We start from the raw sequence: 14,634 nt of genomic DNA on the forward strand, positions 1-14,634 counted from the left end.
ACAAACAGTTTTCTAAATTTGTATGAATTTCAATGTTATTTAATTAAATTTATATAAAACTCACTCATCATAATATGGAGATGCCAAAATGGAAAAATGTTGGAAGAGTTGATAGGCCATTCATATTTTTAGAAACAGAACTCAATGATTGCAATTTGTTTCATGGAAGTTCATGATTGATTGTTACATATGTTCATAAGATATTTTATGCAAAGAAAAGTCGATATTTACTTGAAAAAATACAAAAGGTAAGTATTTTAATACATTTCATTAAAACCTTTTGTCACTAATTTTGTTAAATAATTGTTTATAATTTAATACTATTACTTACTCAAAATTTAAAATTATTTCATTTCAATTTTTACTAGAACATAATTTTGTATTTGATATTAATCTCAAAATAATCGAAAGTTATAACTATTTGAGAAGCCATATAGATGTTGAAGAATATGATTCTACTAAAACTTCTACAAACAAAAATGTACACTAAAATAAGTTATCACATATATTATTTAAATATTTAAAATTATTATTTCTTTTAAATAAATAAAATTTATCTTAAAATTACACAAATCTATAAGTGTATAAAAATAATAAAAGAAGTTAAACATGATGCAAATTGACTTAAATTCATTTGAAATAATAAGGTTTTTAGTTTTTATTTTAATATTTTGTTAATATACTTAATAATATATTTTATAATATCTTCTGAATATTTTTTTCTTCTAATATTATTTATCATATATTTTAAATTTTGTTATTTTTAATTAAAAATTTTACTTTTATTATGATTTAATATTTTAATTATATTATATATATTTTAAATATATAAATAATTTAATAATATTAATTATATTTTTTATTTAAATTTAAATAAAATAAAAATAATTCGCATATTACATAGTTAATATGCTAATTATGTTATAAAGTATACTTTTTTAAAAAATGACACGTGCGGCGATAGCTTTCTTTCTGCGTCTCAGTGACGTGTCAACGTCAGCCAAAACAAGACGGAGCCGACCAAATAGAAAACAACCTGGATTAATTTTCAAGATTCTGCCTCCTTCGTTCAAATCAAATTTTGAATAAAAAATGAAAAATAAAAAAACATATTAAATCAAATTAAATTATATATTATTTATTAATTTTTATATATTTTAAAATAAAATAATTATATTATATTTAATTTATTTAAATATATTAAAAATTATATTAATATAATATACAAAAACAAAAAACTAAACCAAATTAAAGCTATAAAAATCAAATCAAATATGAAAATTAATTTCAAATTCAAATTAAAATTTAAAAACTTCAACGTTATTAAGAAAACCAACCACGCAAACAATTATTACGCCTGTTTCGTGGTTATTAAAACTTCTTCTTCCCATTTCTTATTCCTCATAGCGCTCTCAGGCATCTCAATCAAATGTATCCTCCGAAGCCTACCAAATCCCGTATAGTTGTCGGAAGAGTTTTCAATCCGCTTTCTGAACAACAGATTAACCCTGAAACATTACTACTACTTGGGTTCATATACAACAAGATTTAGCTGTTAAAAGGAAAAGAATCAGTAAAAATATCTCTCTGTTTCTGATTTGTGGTTGTTTGAAGCCATGAATTCAACCAACAGAAACAATTCCTTTGTATCTCCTTGCTACCCATCTTTCGTCTTTGTGTAATCATTGAAATAACTTCTAAAGTTGCAGTTTTTTGTCTTTGTTATGATTATGAAAGTGTGTTCTCTTTTTTTTTTTGGTTTAATGGGTTTTGAGAAGTGTTTATGTAGTGCTTTTTTTTTGCATTTGATTGCGATGAACAGCTGTCGAGCTCTCTGACTATGGGAGAGCGGATCTGTTCAGCTTTCATACCGTTTGTTGCAGTGATCGATTTCTTGATTTATGCGATGGCTAATTGTTTCGAATGCCGGCCCCGCCACAAGAAAATTCGCTATGGGTTCACAGATCTTACCCGTCTCTCCAATGAGACCCGATGTACTTCTGCCTTTCATTCATATGTTTTTTTTTTTCTCTAAAATTATAATTATTAATTATTGAGATTTATTTATGATGTGTTTGTTGATGAAAGAAAGGAAAAGGGAAAATTTTACGGGTTTTGGATCATATGATATATCTACTGTTAAGTTTTAATTTGGTTTTTGAAATTGCTAGGAAAAGAAAAAGACATTTCCAAGAAGTTACTGTGAAACATGAAAATTATAGTTTTTTTTTTTTAAATTTTTGTCCTGCATCTTTTGAGAAAACAAACATAGCTGTATTGCCACTTAGGTGTAAGTTTGATTTGCTTGTTATTGGTTATGAACTTATGATGCAGTTACGGTGAATGAAGTGGAGGCATTGTACGAATTGTTCAAGAAGTTGAGTAGCTCAATTATTGATGATGGATTGATTCACAAGGTAAATTAAAATTCTGAGGCAAATTGGTGTCATAAACTTTGCTATGAATTTTCTTTTCGCGGCCTGTTTTATATGAATGCATTGCTTCAAGCTGATGTGTCAGAATTTTTTTTACAAGGTCATTAAATGATTTTTGTAAATGTCAAATTCTTAATGATTATCTAAATTCTTCGAGTATTGTAGGAAGAGCTTCGGTTAGCATTGTTCCAGACTCCATTCGGTGAGAATCTTTTGCTGGACAGGGTAAATGTTTTGCAACAATATCAGTTTCTTCTGTTATGTGCTTTCTTCTATCCTCCCATAGTTGATCATTGGGCACAATCAAAGTATAGTACAAAGGGAATATCAATTGTTCAGCTAGCATTTGGGGAATTGTTGTGGTTGTAATTTACTAAATTGAGTTCATTTTATGGTTTTTGATGTGTACTGTAATTCATCATTGATCAGTTTTCTTGATTTCACTTCAAATTCTTAAACTGAACTAAAAGCAACAGTAGTTGAACACGTGTACCAGTTAAGATATAAGTTATTGGTATGTCTTTAACATAGTAGAAACTAATTTAGCAGTTCTTTTTATTTGTGAATGAAAATGACTATTAGCTGTCTTGGATGACAATAACTGAGAAGTTGGCTTTTAACCATTACTTTTCTGGCTTCCAATTTTTAGAAACAGAAATAGAAGCTTTTTTCTTCTTTTTGATTAGAAACTTTTCTTTTCTTTGAATGTCGTAAGCGAGTTCTCCGTGAATCTTTATTTTATTTCCTATATCTAATAATCTTTTCAATTTGTAGGTTTTTGATCTTTTTGATGAGAAGAAAAATGGTGTCATTGAATTTGAGGAATTTGTCCATGCACTCAATGTGTTTCATCCCTATGCCCCTATAGAAGCTAAAATTGATTGTAAGGGTTCAAAAGAAATCATTTGCTTTGGACCAATAAAGTATGATTTATAGCTGTTTCTTATTATGTTTTTGTGGATGTTAATATCTTGCAGTTGCATTTAGGTTGTATGATCTGAGACAAACCGGGTTTATTGAGCGGGAAGAAGTGAGTAAAACTTTGTTTTCAAGCTAGCAGGTCTACCTGAATTTAATGTTCCGTAAATGACTCATACTGTATGCAAGTTGTGCAATTGTGGGGTTCTAACTAATTAGCTTTTGGTTGGGTGCAGGTTAAGCAAATGGTAGTTGCCATTTTGATGGAATCTGACATGATTTTGTCAGATGACCTTCTTGAGGCTATCATTGACCAAGTGAGCTCTCTGAAGTTTAATTCTATGATTTTATTTGTATAGTTTTCTAGAGCCTTTGATGCTTACAGGATTTTCATCTTTTTCTGCAGACATTTGCTGATGCCGATGCTGACAAGGATGGTAGAATCAACAAAGAAGAATGGAAAGCATTTGTGCTTCGTAATCCTCGCGTCTTAAAGAACATGACTCTTCCTCATTTAAAGTGCGTGACTAGCTCCTATTTCCTTTACTGGTTTCTTTTCCAGTATTGCATTCATAATCTGAATCCCTCTTCCACTTTTCCAGTACTGCGTTCCCAATCTAATTGTTTGCTTGACCCCTTGTATATCCATGGTAACTTACCACCATGTCTCGTTGTTTTATATGTTTCTTCGTCAGGGACATCACAACCTTATTTCCTAGTTTTGTTCACGACACTGAAGTTGAAGACTTGTAACAAGAGGTGATTTTAGACCAAAACGCTATAAAGCTTGGATATGATGTAAAGGGACAAGACTATTTGTTCAGTAGATCCTGCTTTCAGAGAGCTTCTATTCATGTCTCGTTGCCGGGGATCAAGTAAATAGCATGTCTCCCTTCTATGAAAGCAGCACCAGAAAGTGATCAGTCACCAAATTTTTTTGATTAAGCTCTCTAGCTATTAGCGTGGCATCAAAAAAATTTTTTATGACTACATTTAGCTATTATGTTGTACAGTAGACAGATTTCAAATTGGTTTCATTTTGTAATGAGCTTGTCTAAGCTTGTTCTCTCAAATTTGGTTAACTTGTGCAAGTAATTTCTCCTTGTTAATGAAAAGTAGATGTCTCCAGTATGACTTGGAGACGAGTCATGCTCTACTTGTCACGAGGCAGGAATGAAGCATCACTCTTGTTCCATTGGCATTCACATGAGAATGAAATCTCAATAACTTCTGGACCTCAATTCAAAGTTCCCATCAACTGGAAAACTCTGCAGAATGAGCCTCAAAAGATCCTCTCAAATTTTATTCTAAAACTGTTACTACAATCATCTGCTTATTGCTAATGTGAAATAGGCGGACAAAATACCCATGGCATCAGGTAACGTCTAGTATTTGATGAACTTATCCGCAGAGAAGGAAATGCTAGCGTTAAAATTATTGAGAATATTGACTCAAATTTCATATGAGATTTGTTTGAGATTTATTAAATATTGTTTGATGGACAATAAAACTTGCAAAAGAAAAATTCTAAAAGAAAAATGATTCTTAATAGGTAAGTTTGACTTGCAAGAGAAGAATTTTAAAAGAAAATGAATTCTTAATAGGTAAATTTGATTTATAGGAAAAAGATTTTAAGAGGAAAGAGATTCTTAATGGATAAGTTTGTATGCTTATAAATAAGTGAAGTCTTTATAGGATTAGATATGAGAAAAAAATGTAAGAGAGTTGTAGAGTTTTATGGGATAGACACCCCATAGGAATATTGGGGCTCTACGTCTTATGGGTGTATATGTTTGTTTGTGAATGAACTAGAGGAGACTGAGAGGATCCACATAGATATGATGTATGGAAGCATATAGGTATATGTTTGATTATGTTGAAAGGGTGCACAAGAATTTGAGTTTGTATTTGTTTGGGTTAAGAATACTTCATAGGATTAAAGAAGATTAAGAGTATCTTATGAATATTAATTGTTGAGTGATGTTAATGATTTGATGTATGTTTATAATTTTCTATAATTAATGAATCTTATTTTTCATCCGTGGATGTAGATTAGTTAAATCAAACTACGTTAAATTATTATCTTTTGTGTGTTTGATTTATTATTTGATTTCGCTTCCGTTGGAATGATTGGATTGAAAGCTTTTAGCCCAACAAAAATCAAGTGATCAATTTCCCTTTATGAAGCAAATCTCCAATCAAATTTCTCATGGGGGGAAAACGTTTACATCTTTTGGCATTAGGCAGTATTTGGATGTAACACCAAATTATACCAACAATGCTTCTTTCAACTTTAATTGAAAAAGCTCTAACATTCCAGTAAGGTTTTGACACAATAATTGCCCAACAGAAACCACACCATAAGAAGGAGACAGAGTGAAAAGAGTCCAGCCAAAAATGGCCAGCCAACCAGTGGTAAGCCCAAACAGAGCACCACTGTTAAAGGGAGGAATGATCTTATTATTGACATGCTATTAACCCAATGCCCCTTAAATAGTATTAGAGTTGCCACAGTAATCATGTTCCAATCCATTGATCCACCATAGCATAGTCGGTTGAGACAATTGGCAACAAATGAGTGAGAGTTGCATGTGAAGAGATTGTAGCTTTTATGCTCCAAGCGACGCACACTCGACTGCAAGGCATCATCCCATGAGACCGCAGTGCCGTACTCTGCATGCTGATAACCATGCTTGCATGTATGCCCAGCTAGGTTTGGAGGAAAGCAACACTAGTTCCGCAATAAAAAAAAAAATAGTCAAGGATTTTTAAGATGTTCAATTTCTTTTTAATAAAATAAAAATTAGCTCACATAAAAGCTTAGGAAAGGAAAGAGAAATGCATTATTGCTTCACAATATATAGTTATACTTGTATAGGAGAAAGAGGTAGCATCATGATGGCAAAGTGTGCATGGAGAGATATAAAAGGTTTGATACAGACCATCAGCACAGAACTACACCTTTTCTCTATCAAGTTGAAGATATCGAGCTGCAGCACCGAAGGCAAAATCCTCAACATTCACAAAATTTGACCCTGAAAAGTCCAAAATTGCTCCATCCTCCCTGCAAATCCCAACATGTCCAATGAAAGGTGCCAGCCATGAGACAACTGGAAGTGGAGTCCAAACTAAACAGCATGGAAACTTCACCTTCTTTGGATCAATTACGTCTAGAAGCCATAGGTCATGCTGGATTCTAGATGTAGAACTCATGTGTTCAACATCATAAGCTGTTTTTAAATCCATTATAGGAAGTCTTCCATGCGACATATGGCTCTGTGCAATTCTAGGTGGTGAACCATCACCATTTCAGATAACACCTTCAGACATAATGGACTTCTTCTCAATTTGATAAGCAACTATCCAGTCACAAAGACGATAGTCTCATTCTACAATGAATACATAATAGTTTTACTTTAGAAAAAAGAATCAAAAGAAGTGAATGATATCAACTGCTAAATGTCATACAAGAAGAGGCAGAAGATTGAGCTAAGATTGCAAAACTGCCAAATGCCAATATAGTGAATAATTGTCAACATAAATAAATGCATAAAACACCTTTCAGTTCAACCAATTTTTTTTTTACAATTCAATAACTTAATCTTCACTATCATACAAGGATTCCATTTTTTTTGTAGGTTGCACTTGCACTGCCATTCATAAATGGGTGAAAATCCAAGCCATTTACCATCCATAATTTGAAATTCGATGCTTGAGGTGCAACAGTCCATTTGACAGTCCTCATATTTCATTTTGTTGATGAACAGCCCAAACCCAAAGTGAATGAATTATGCCACTAACTACTTGATTTCCTAAATCAGCACACATCTTAGCAAGCGCATCTAACCTTTGTGTAAAATTAAAGTCCATCAGGATCTAAAATAATCTATAGAATAAATGAAGATTCATTACGATAATATACTGGCACATTCGTGATTCCTAACTTTTCAATTCACCTAATCAAATTCTACATTCTTGTCTATTTCAACACCCACACTCACTCCCAAGAAATAGGAATGGCGCCAAACCTCATTGACATACTCTCTAGTTGTAATCCTTGTAGCTTCCACCAAGAAACTTTTTGGCCTTTTATGTATCTACTTCAAATTAAACCAGATGTTCTCTCCTGTCTCTGGCAACATCATTCTAAACTTTTTACCCAAAAATAAAAATAATTAAATAAAGACCCATTATAACATTGAAATTCCCCCCGTAGCCAAAAGTTAACGTCAGCTCAAGTGGTGTCGCTGGCGAAATAGAACATTATGAGTGGAAAAAGCACCAAACGGATAAAATCTCCTTCATTAGCCATTGACTAAAAACCACCATGAAAGACCACATCCACTGACAAAAAAACATAAAACTTTCCAAGTCAGGGACACAATGAAATGCAAAATTTGTATCTCCAAGTTATCTTCTAAACAAAAATAGAAGTTTTTCCTCATGTTCAAGACCAGAAACAATGCCTACTTTCTTTAAAAAGATATTCATTTAGCTTTAGTTGTCTAATTTATATGACACCATAAAAATATTAAAAGCGCAAAAAAGGGGCAAATTTTACAGCTAGCATAACAATATCTGCAATGCGCCAAATAGGTAATCTTTACCTAAAAGCATGCATCCAATGTACAGATCCTGGTCCTTCAGTCAACCAATCAAATTAAACTAAATGCTCCATTTTGTTACTGGGAAATCAGCAAAAATAAATCTTCTTACAAACCATTTTCTGTACCAAACAGGAAAACACTAATCAAATTTCACTTACCATATGTTCTGAATCATTTCTTCAGCCAAACCAAGCAAATCCCAGAAACTATATCATAACAAATTAAAACAAAACAAGATCTTTAACCCCATGCAATGTACATATTCATCAAGAGAAGAAGAACAGAAGAAAACCAAAGAAAAATGTAAAATTTTGATCAGAAGTTGTTTCACTAACCTGCAGCAAAAGTAGGCTGTGGGACTTGGAAACAAGAAGTGACGTGAAAAAAGAAACAAAGCAAAGATCATTAAAAGGATAAATGCTGAATAAGAAGAAGAAGAAAGGTTGTTGTTTTGACTTTTGTATTGGGTTTTGGGTCTTGCTGGGTAGGGTGGAGTTGTAAGAAGCAAGAAATGATCTGATATATTCTGACAAAAATTGGTTTGGGAAATAATCAGAATAAAAACTATTATTAGTGAAACATTTTTCTTGTTCTGGGATTGGAAAGAGAAGAGAAGACAGAGAAAGGCCAACGTGCATGAACCATTCCGGATTTTCACCCCCAGAGTATGGGACCCGCACCAGCCCTCTCCTTTTTATTAGTAGTTTATTTAATTAATGCTGTTTATTTGTTTTTCTTTACATACTCATTCAATGGGTAGGAAGATTTAGGTTACAGTTGTTCTGGTTGACCTTGACATGACAGGATTTTCTTGTTTCTATTGGGTTGGTTTTCAGTTACAGTTTCAGCTTTAATATAGAGTTACTAGTGTTCCGTTTTTTGGGAAGTCGTGGGTTAGGTTAATGGGAAACTAGTTTCGTAATTGTCTCAGCGAAGATATTGATAGATAGGTAGAAAAAACTTACCAACGATTGATTGCTCAATCAATTAAAGTTTTTTATTTTTTATTTTTTATGAATAGATTTTGACATGTTAATTATTATTTGTTAAAATTATTTTAAATGTATGATTTATAATTATTTATTTTAAATTATTAAATATAATATATTTTATTATAATTTAAATAATTAAATAATTTATTCGAATTAAAAAAAAAAAAGATAACTAAGGTATAAATTTTTAAATTGCGGTGGATTTTACAACGATACGACTAACTGATGTTGAAATTTGAATATTGTTAAAAACATGTGTTCTGTTTCATTTCTTTTTTCTCCGTTGGAAATCTGGGCCCAATGAAACATGGTTTTCCTTCCGTAATATTTATTTTGGGTGACAGAAATTTTTGGATACGAGAGGAGAATTTGTTGGATATAATAATTTTTTTTAATTTATATTTGATATATTATTATTATATGAAATTTATATATTTGATATTATTTTATAAATGAAACGAATAACATTATGTTATTTTAAATTTTTTTAAATTTTTAAATTTTTATATATTTATTTTATAAATTAATATTTATTCATTAATAAAAAATATTATTTAATTCATTTATAACATATAAAATTTATATACTAATACTATAAAAAATATAAATTATTTTTTAACAATAACATGATCTTTTCATTTTTTTTAAATTTTATGTGGAATATTGTTATGTTCCATTGAATTTAGAAAAATGCAACAAACTCTCTTCATAATTTTCTCTTTTTTATAGTAAATTGGTGAACGTGCTATAGTCTTAAATTTTGAGATTCATTTATTTTTAAAAAAATAATTTATTGGTTCTTATACTTCAAATATTATAATAAAATGATACTTTCTTTAATTTTATCATTAAACCTTACTTTAAACGTAAATCAAAGTTACATATCTGACATATGAGAAACATGTGACAGCTTACATGTACAAAAATGTTATTTAAAATTTTATTTTTATTTGAAAAATAAAATGGTTTATAAATACTTTATATTATCATTTAAATTAATTTTACATTTATTTTATAGAAAAATATTTTTTATTTTTTTCCTTTTTTGTGTTCTTCTCGTTTTGTCTTTTTATCTTTTTCCCTACTGCTCTCGCTGACCAGGCCAATCGGCCATAGGTAAAGGCCGAATTCAGCCCCCAACGCCGACTTCGATCGCTAGAGTCGAAGCGGCCACTCACGAGACCAAATCTGGCGCCGGGGCTTAGGCTTCTTACCTATATAAATGAAAAAAAGAATCATTTTTTTTTTTTCACTTTGGCGCACTCGGAAGACAATCCACACCGCCCACACCAAGGAAATGACAGCAACAAACTTGCCAACCACAAAATGAAAATGACAATACATGAACAGTGAATTATGTACTATGCTTTCGAATGAGGTTATCCATAGATAATTTCTTCTTTATGATACAAATAAGCACTAGACCACTTTATTATATATAGCAGCTCATTTGATAATTGTTGGCCACATTTTGATGGAGGGTGGTGGATTTAATAGTGAAATTCAGTGTAAAGAAACAACAGCATAAATTTTGGCACGAAATTCACAAAGAGTTCTAACCTTTAGTGCAATGGATAAATGATGGTAAGTGCAATGTGTCATGCGATTACCTTTTTCTATAAAATTGGTTTATTAGTGTGTACTATGCTAATGTTTATATGTGTAATGATTTTTTTTTCAATTTGTTATTTTTTTATTTGATGTGGAATTAAAATATTTTATGAATTTTTTTTAAGTGCTTGACGTGATATTCTTTTTATCTAATTTTGTGACAAGATGATTATTTTATTATTTATTTTTAAAGTATTTGATATGATCAAATTCTGTTATCATACCTTATTTCAATATCTTGTTAAGTAATTAAATTAACTTATCATGCTTACTTCACTAGAATATTTGATGTACAATCAAATAAATTAAGAGTTGACGTGATATCACGTATCATTTAATTATTATCTTTTCACTATAAAATCGACTTATTAAAATGTATAACACCAACGTTTATATATCCAATAATCTTTTTTCTCCTATGCGATATAAAATTGAAATATCCAGCCTACTATTTTGTAGCATTCGGCATTACACGTACACTTATCTTCCATGAACTTATTGACAACAATTTACAACATCAACATTTTTCCCATTTGAAATACATATCCCTGTTTGATCATGCCAGAAATATGGTTTACTTGGATGGAGAAGCCGCTAGGGGGGAGGGGGATTGCTTTGTCTGAAAAACACTGTTATGATTTTTTGTTTACTAGGTAAGCATGAAATTGGTTAATACAATTTTAGACGATCCATGTCTTGTATAAAGCTTGAGTTGTCGCTAAATTCTAGCTATTGTTATCAAAATATGACAGTCCTGGAAGGGATAGAGGAGACATGCCACTCGTATATTTCTGATGAAGATTTTGGATAATTACTTGGCAATCTTATGTTCATCAATATTCTATCAGCAACCAATTCAACATCTCTCCAAGATTTATATAATATGGAAACATCCCTTTAAGATAAGAACCTTGGATGAGGATACAAGAAATTGCCAGGCCAGAGACAGGTAATAGAATTAATCAATGGATGTATCTTGTTGTTTAATTATTCAATTCAGAAAGGAGTACAACTGAGAAAAATCTTGAATTAAAGCAATATGAGAGAGGCACCAAGTTTGACCTCATATATATTATATATTAACAGAATGGGAGCACATATATCTAAGATTTCATTGATTTTATACTTCTATCGAGTATATGAGCTGCATTCTCTTTGTGGTTGATTCTGTTTTCATTTTGCTGACTAAAACCCTGATAAAAGGAACAAAGATAACCAAATCACCTTATTCTTTCTAAATTACACTAAACTATCTATCAGGCAAGGTTGGGTTGCTGCAGTAGAAGTTTCAAGTTTGGAACAGAAATGAGAAACAGAAAAACCTCTCAAACGAGAGATCAATGTGGCAGTGAAAGAACAAGTTGTTGGCTCGGTATGTTCACGGGCATAGTTAAACATCTTAAACTTTAGAACAGAAATCTTCCATCCTTCTAACCTTCATATGGGTGGAATACATGAATGAAAGAAAAAAAAAAAATCTCAAAGTTGTATTTAAATGGAATGAACTACTGACCAAGACAATACTCCACTAGTAATATATAGATTTTAGTCTTCCTCTTCTAACTTAATTATTTCAAAATTTCCTATTACTAATTAACAATATTTTTTTGAAAAACAGAGAAGAAACACAAGCCTGTAATTACAGCTAAAGTGCAGCAACGGATAAATTAAAACCATATACAAAGGACTGAAAGGAGACAGGATATGCGCTTGAATATATATATATATATATATATATATAGATAAATTAGTGAACTGTACAGAGTATTACCAGCTTCCCAAGGATTGAACTAGGGAAGGCCAGGTTCACCACAGAATGCATCCGGCTCAAATGATCTTGCAGAACCGTCGTAGTAAACCCCTGGTATAGCTCTAACCCCTGCTTCTTTAGATGTCATGTAGGAACCCTCTTGGCCTCCCTGATCAACTTTTGTGAGGGGAAGAATGCATACAAGCAAGGATACCGCTAGGTAGAAGAGTATCTTTTTTTTTAATCTGCTCAGCACAGGCTTGACCTGCAAAGATCATTGGATTATCTCTCAAATTTAAGAAAAATTTTCCAAGAATAAATTCCCTCAAACTTCTAGTCCCAGAAAACTACATGTCATTAGATATTTGCAAAGTGCTGATCACCATGGTTTCAGTGGAATAAGCCATAAATTTTGACCCTTATTAATTTTTGTCTTCTTTTAAAGAAAAAAGGATTAGGTTTTTTGTTTTTATCAGCCTTGGAAGTTAATAAAAATGTCCTTCCAACAGTAGAATTCATAGGAAAACTTCTAAGAAAAATGGTTGTGTGATTAATGCTTGGTCAAAACAGGCCTGCAGCAGCAAAGGCCAATAAAAAGGAGGGAAAGAGGAACTCTGGTTTGAATAAAATTCCAATATAAGAAATTAAGAACACCTACTGAAAATGAACCAAGAAGCCTGTCACATGCCAAAACTTCAGTAGTCTTCATCCATATCTGTTGAGAAAACTGTATTACTCTGTACTATCTACCACAAATGATATTCATATAACTAAAATTTTTTTGAAAATAACTGAAGGTCTGAGACATATATGAATTGGCAAGGAGCTTATATTAAACCTTCAAGTAGTGTTTGAAATAACAAAACAAACAAACTTCTTCAAAATTGGTCCCATAGCAATCCCTTCATCATTTGTGATGACTAAGAAACCATGCTTCACAAAATCCCAAATTACAAGAAGCTATTTCCATTTCCATCTGATACACAAACTTTTGACTTAACATAGTCAATAATAAGGACACATTCATAGACAAAACTGCTCAAATTCATAGGGACACAGAGTTATCACTGTTTATGGATCTAAGTGGATGAGTCAATTCCTAGGTTAACGCTTATTAGGCACGAAAAAAAGCAGTTGCTTGTGACACAGCCTTTGCCAATGGCCTCCTATGGTAAAGGATATACATTTTTTTTAAGTGGGAAGGGGTTCCCGGGCTTTGCCTAATACATCTTCTCTTCAGGTAGTCTAAGCAGTTTTATCTATGCCGGGCCAATGAATTCAAAAGAAATTACCCATCCAGAACCGCCCAAAAGATTTGAACACAGGCAACAAAGAGAGGAGCATACCCTCTTTGCCACTTGAGCCAAACATCTGTTGGTAAAAGTATATATTTTAGAAGAATCAATTTTGATCCTAGACTGTCAAATACAGAAATTTATCCTATGGCAATATACTGTAACGGGTCAATTGCTTAAAGTTGGCATCATTTCACAAAGTAAAAACCACCCTTAACTGATTCGCCAATATACAGAAGCTAAGAAAGTTACTTGGATTTGAACGTGAAGGGAGGGGGAAGATCATATATAAAAAGGATTCAAGAAACCATCAAACAGGAAACAAGAACATTACATGAAAGTAGCCATTACTTTGTGGAAGTGAAAACATTGCATATTAAGAAAAGAGAAGATTAACATAAAATGAAATGGTAACAGATTGAACTAAAACAAAACTTAGGAATAAAAGTAGACATGAACAATACCTGTCCATCATACCATTACCACCCTGTTTCTCCATCTGCAAGACACGGAAAAGAGAAATCTGATGAGAAATCCAATCAAAGGAGGAAATTTGTTTACCAAAGAAATGAAAAAGGAACACATTTTACATGAAACAAAACTTAAAAAAAACAGAGTTTACATTCAACCGTGGCACTGAGCAACATAAACCCGTCCCAAATACATCCTCAAAACACGAAAATCAGAAATTGTAACCACAAGCTCGAAACTGCTGCAAGAACCAGCTTCACCAGCTCGCATTTGGGCCCCACTAAACCGAACCTGGCTACGAGGTAAACCAATAAAGAGCGCAAAAGAAGCACCCGTAACCCATCAAATCAAAAGTTCGAATTTTAAAAGTTTATTCAATTATATAATGATTCTTTCTTTTATTAATTAATTAATCTGTTTAATTGATTTTTTAGATGTAACATTATTGAATTTTTAATACTCATAACTTAGTAAAATAATAAAAAAAATAAAGAGAGTAAAAACTACGAAGCACACAAAATTAAAGCTTGATGGAGAATAGGAAAAGAAATAAAA

At 31.6% G+C, this 14,634-nt stretch overlaps 2 protein-coding genes across 8 annotated transcripts; one reads left to right on the plus strand and one right to left on the minus strand.

The window, feature by feature from the left end:
- The first annotated feature begins 1,353 nt into the window (after positions 1 to 1,353).
- On the plus strand, positions 1,354 to 4,554 carry LOC111302980 (calcineurin B-like protein 10). 3 transcript variants are annotated; one of them, XM_022898924.2, is made up of 9 exons: positions 1,354 to 1,646; positions 1,823 to 1,994; positions 2,335 to 2,417; positions 2,601 to 2,660; positions 3,210 to 3,318; positions 3,413 to 3,465; positions 3,590 to 3,670; positions 3,760 to 3,872; positions 4,049 to 4,554. In XM_022898924.2, exons 1-9 carry the CDS (start codon positions 1,617 to 1,619, stop codon positions 4,104 to 4,106), a joined length of 759 nt encoding a protein of 252 aa, XP_022754659.2. In that variant the 5' UTR covers positions 1,354 to 1,616; the 3' UTR covers positions 4,107 to 4,554. The 3 variants fall into 3 exon arrangements, with proteins under 3 accessions (XP_022754659.2, XP_022754660.2, XP_089598126.1); XM_022898925.2 differs by having other exon boundaries at positions 1,415 to 1,736; XM_089742000.1 differs by having other exon boundaries at positions 1,537 to 1,678.
- A 961-nt stretch (positions 4,555 to 5,515) lies between these two features.
- Positions 5,516 to 8,646, minus strand: LOC111304112 (protein REVERSION-TO-ETHYLENE SENSITIVITY1-like). 5 transcript variants are annotated; one of them, XM_089742004.1, is made up of 5 exons: positions 8,296 to 8,646; positions 8,119 to 8,166; positions 7,961 to 8,038; positions 6,315 to 6,712; positions 5,516 to 6,084 (listed from the first exon to the last, which is right to left on the minus strand). In XM_089742004.1, the coding sequence occupies exons 4-5, from the start codon at positions 6,621 to 6,623 to the stop codon at positions 5,662 to 5,664; spliced, it is 732 nt and encodes a 243-aa protein (XP_089598130.1). In that variant the 5' UTR covers positions 6,624 to 6,712; positions 7,961 to 8,038; positions 8,119 to 8,166; positions 8,296 to 8,646; the 3' UTR covers positions 5,516 to 5,661. The 5 variants fall into 5 exon arrangements, with proteins under 5 accessions (XP_089598130.1, XP_089598128.1, XP_089598129.1 ...); XM_089742002.1 differs by having other exon boundaries at positions 6,315 to 6,742; XM_089742003.1 differs by having other exon boundaries at positions 6,315 to 7,697.
- Positions 8,647 to 14,634: the final 5,988 nt, after the last annotated feature.

This window comes from Durio zibethinus, chromosome 13, assembly GCF_047325235.1.
Source record: "Durio zibethinus cultivar Kanyao isolate XHJ-2024 chromosome 13, ASM4732523v1, whole genome shotgun sequence".
NCBI lineage: Eukaryota > Viridiplantae > Streptophyta > Magnoliopsida > Malvales > Malvaceae > Durio > Durio zibethinus.